This window comes from Parasteatoda tepidariorum, chromosome 7 (assembly GCF_043381705.1).
Source record: "Parasteatoda tepidariorum isolate YZ-2023 chromosome 7, CAS_Ptep_4.0, whole genome shotgun sequence".
NCBI lineage: Eukaryota > Metazoa > Arthropoda > Arachnida > Araneae > Theridiidae > Parasteatoda > Parasteatoda tepidariorum.
In genome coordinates, this window is record NC_092210.1 from 11,416,703 (window position 1) to 11,421,130 (window position 4,428).

The 4,428-nt window shown below is 39.3% G+C and overlaps 1 protein-coding gene across 1 annotated transcript; it reads left to right on the forward strand.

The window, feature by feature from the left end:
* Window positions 1-620: 620 nt before the first annotated feature.
* On the forward strand, window positions 621-1,690 carry LOC107446580 (uncharacterized). Its single transcript, XM_016061262.1, has 2 exons — window positions 621-1,016; window positions 1,181-1,690. The coding sequence occupies exons 1-2, from the start codon at window positions 621-623 to the stop codon at window positions 1,688-1,690; spliced, it is 906 nt and encodes a 301-aa protein (XP_015916748.1).
* Window positions 1,691-4,428: the final 2,738 nt, after the last annotated feature.

Below are 4,428 nucleotides of genomic sequence, written 5' to 3' on the forward strand. Positions count from 1 at the left end.
GACTGACAAGATTTTTAAAAAAATCATCGTTCGTTCTCTATCTCTGGAAGTTAATTAACACTAGAAAACGCGAGTGTCTCAAAGTAACCTCACCTGTAACAGAATAGCCATATTTTAGAATAGTTTATTACTGCATTTTAAAAAATTATATAATACTCACAAGAATCCATTATTTCTGACATGTCATCTAAAAATAAATTGTTATTAATAATATAAATTGTTGTTAATAAGATAATTAATTTGAAAACATAACACATATCAATCAGTGATACAAATTAACAACATCGTAAATTTCGAAATATTTAAATTTTCATTATATGGGAGAGAAAAAGTTAAAATTATCATAAAAATGGTAAGTTATCGCGTTTTTAATGTTCTTATCAATTTTCTTGCTCGTGGTGAATTAATTTTAGCAGGTATTATTTTTTGTATTAAAATATCGTATTCCGTTAAAACTGAATTACAATTTTTTTTTCATGACCTCATAGTATTTTTGACAACGTTCAAATTTATCTGGGAAAAAAATCGCATTTCTAATTAATTTTTCTGGAACTATTTAAACGATATTGATGAAATTATATGTTGGTTATTAATTAATCTTATGTAATCACGTTTGCTTAATGAAGCCAACACAGAAAATAAATATTTGTCACCAGTTTAAATGGTTTGTTCCATTAGCTGACATTACTAAGGCCCTAATTGACCACTGTAGTTCAAGCTGTAGATTCATCTTCGGCTGTGATGCAAATGATCACCACACAGTGTGGGGTAGCAGCGATTGTAACCAGCGGGGTGATGTACTCATGGAACATATCTTACATTTTAATTTGTATGTCCTTAATGAAGGCAATGAACCTACCTTTGTTACTTGTAACAGAAGGGAAGTCATTGACCTTACTTTATGTAACTCTAGTTCAGTAGATTACGTTACTGATTGGAAGGTATCTGGGGCAGTTACTGCTTCAGATCACCAACTAATTACTTTTTCTATTAAAGGCCTCTCAGGTCTGAAGGTCGTAAGGAGGAACCCCAGAACAGCTGATTGAGGTTCCTTTAGAGCAGCTATGGAGAGGAAGATAGGGAGCTTCTCTGGTAAGTACAATAATGTTAATGAAGTGGAGAGTGGACAGTTGACCACGTGCAACAGATCATACTCGATTCATATCATATTTCTTGTCAGGTTACGTCTACTAGCTCCCCAAGACGAGTTCCTTGGTGGTCTTCTGAGCATAGTAAATTACGTAAGAAATGTAGGAAGTTATTTAACAGAGCAAAGAAATCTGGAGAATGGCAGTCCTACAGAAACGCTCTAACTGCTTTTAACAAGGCGATCAGAGCATCTAAACGTCGCTCATGGCAGATTTTCTGCGATGGTATTAACACTACTTCTTCCACCGCAAAGATTGCAAAAATTCTTACTAAAGACTTCAATTGCAGTTTAAATGCCATCCGTCTTACAAACGGAAGATACAGTGAATCAGGGGAAGAGGCTGTTGGAGAACTATTTGAAGCACACTTCCCTGGATCTAATCCTGTGGAGAATGAAAATCTACATATTATTACCACAATTACTTGTAGTAGGAATGACTGGGAGGCCGTCAAGACGGTGATCTCCTATGAGAAGGTTGTATGGACCTTAAAGTCGTTTAAGCCTACAAGTCATCAGGCATGTATGCCATCATACCAATGATGCTTATCCAGGGGGTGAATATACTGGCCTCTATTCTATGTAGGATTTTTCGATCCTGTATAGCATTTGGGTATATACCTCTCTCTTGGAGGAATACCAGGGTGATTTTTCATGCCAAAGCCAGCTAAGGAGAATTACTTTGAGGCTAAATCATTCAAACCAATCTTCCTCACTTCCTGTCTGTTGAAAGCGATCGAAAAGCTAATTGACAGATACTTCAGAGACACTGTGCTCATAGAAAGGCCACTGTCCTCCACACAGCATGCCTATCAACTAGGCAAGTCTACAGACACTGCTCTGTATGAGCTCTCCTACCTGTTTGAGAAATCTATCACAGATAAGGAGATGGCTCTTGCGGTATTCATTGATATCGAAGGTGCGTTTGATAAAGTCCCTCTTGAGACTATCATCAATGTACTTAGGAACAGAGGCATAAACTCAATAATTACCAGGTGGATAGCGAATTTGTTATCCTCTAGGTATGTTTGTTCCTCTCTATTGTGTACAAGCATGAAAGTGCACGCAACCGCAGGATGCCTCCAGGAATGGGTTCTGTCCCTTATCCTATGGTGTGTGGTAATGGACTCCATGTTAGTTCGGTTAACTGCTATTGGCATTCCATGTATCGGGTACGCTGATGACGGTGTTATTGTTGTCAGAGGCAAACATGGAAAACAGTCTCTGATATGAATAATGCACTTCTAGAAGTAGCTAGATGGTGCTCTGAATCAGGCTTATCTGTCAGTCCATCCAAGATAAGCCTTCAAACGAAAAAGGCAACTTGATCTAGGTAATGTATACTATCTGGACCATACATTGGAACTCACGGAGAAAGTCAAGTTTCTTGGGGTTTATTTTGACTCCAAACTAAATTGGGGTCATCAACTTGAATACTCTACCAACAGGGCCAGAAAGATTTTCTGGTCTTGAGAAATGCTATTGGTAGAACCTGGGGACTGTCCCCCAAAATAGTTTACTGGATATACTCAATGATTATTAGTCCTATCATCACTTATGGCGCAATCATCTGGTGGTCAAGGACTAGATTGAGCTCCGCAAGGTTTAATCTTAACAGACTACAAAGAATGATCTGTGTAGCCCTGTCAGGCTGTTTCAGGACCACTCCTACAGCTGCTCTAGAGAGCTTACTTGGGCTTCTACGCATTGAAGTTGAAGCTCAATCAGGCGTAAAGCGTCTTATGTACCTTGGCCTATGGAAAGAGTATTCCAAGCCCTTGTCATGGGGACATCTTGTTTCACAAGTGGTGGATTTACAATCTTTTATTATGCCTAGTGATTGTATGTCACTAAGATACGCTTTTCACAAGCCCTTCAAGATCCATTTTCCTACTAGAGATTAATGGTTTAATTCTCCTCGGTGGCTTAAAAGCAAATGCAAATATGGTACACTGATGGTTCAAAGATTGGTGCCAAATCAGGAGCAGGAATTTATTGCTCCAATGACGGTACCAAACTTCAATTTCCCCTGGGAAACAATGCTACGGTTTTTCAGGCTGAGGTCTATGCCATTATCTTGTACTGCAAGTTATGCTTAGACAAGAGATATCAAAATACGACCATCTGCATCTGTTCTGACAGTCAGGCTGCTCTCCTATCACTGTCAAGGTGTAAATTCACCTCTTTGTTAGTGTGGGAATACTTCTTGGCCCTCTGTGACCTGTCCGCTCATAACAAGGTATCCCTGCATTGGGAGCTGGACATATGGGTATTGGCGGAAATGAGTTAGCTGAAGAAGCAGCAAGGGCTGGCTCTATCGCAATTTTCTGGGGCCCTGAACCTGCGCTGGGAATTTCTCCCTCCTCATTTAGGGCAACCATTTTCAAGCTATACGGCAAGATTGCCCATGAGCAATGGCGCGCTGCTGGCGGTCAGAGACAAGCTAAGGAGCTGAATCGAGATTGTCCTAGTGTACGTCAAAAGGAGCTCTTAAAGCTTAATAGAAATAGTATAAGGAAGATCATAGGTCTTCTTACTGGTCACTGTACCCTCAGGAGACACCTACACATTATGGGAATAGAATCCAATTCTCTTTGTCGGGGTTGTCATATAGAAGAAGAGACATCACGACACATGCTTTGTGATTGTGATGTCTATTCTGCTCAAATATTTGAGCATTTAGGGCAGTATTGCGTCAATGCCTGGGAGCTGCAAGATGTTCCTGTAAGGTGCTTGCTGAATTTTATTTCAGCTATAGAGCTTTCTTGCTAATCAGGACTAGCGTTTGGGTACAATAGACCTCTGGTCGATGTGCCCTGCTCGTCAGAGCTGCCCAACCTCTAAGTCTAAGTCTAATATGGTTTGTTGCCTTTAATTTTGATACCATATTTTCCAGATAGCAATAAGGTATGCGAAAATCGGTATCGACTTAAAAGAAAGTTATTTTATTGTTAAAAGTTGCTAAGCCTTTTTGCGTCTTATTTCGCAAACTAACGGTTACAAAGACTAGCCAAAAAAGAAAAGAGGTTAAAGAGTTACCCTCGGGAATATGTTTATTGGCTAAAAACACATTTATAACCATCGCTAAGTAACAAGAAGCTTTGCTCTGCTTGATGTTTGGTTTCTTATGCATGATCCTTTATCGTTGTTCAAATTCAATTCATTAAATTATTCACAAACTATTGATGAACTGCGGTGTGATAGAAGTTCAACTGAAAGCTCTGGGTGGGTAGGAGGTTGAATGGACCCATTGCCATGGAAATTATCTGAGTGTATATATA

Coding starts and splice junctions, on each gene's coding strand:
- LOC107446580 (XM_016061262.1), top strand. CDS start 621: ATGAAGCCAACACAGAAAATAAATATTTGTCACCAGTTTAAATGGTTT. Junction 1,017..1,180: donor GCCTCTCAGGTCTGAAGGTC/GTAAGGAGGAAC, acceptor ATTTCTTGTCAG/GTTACGTCTACTAGCTCCCC.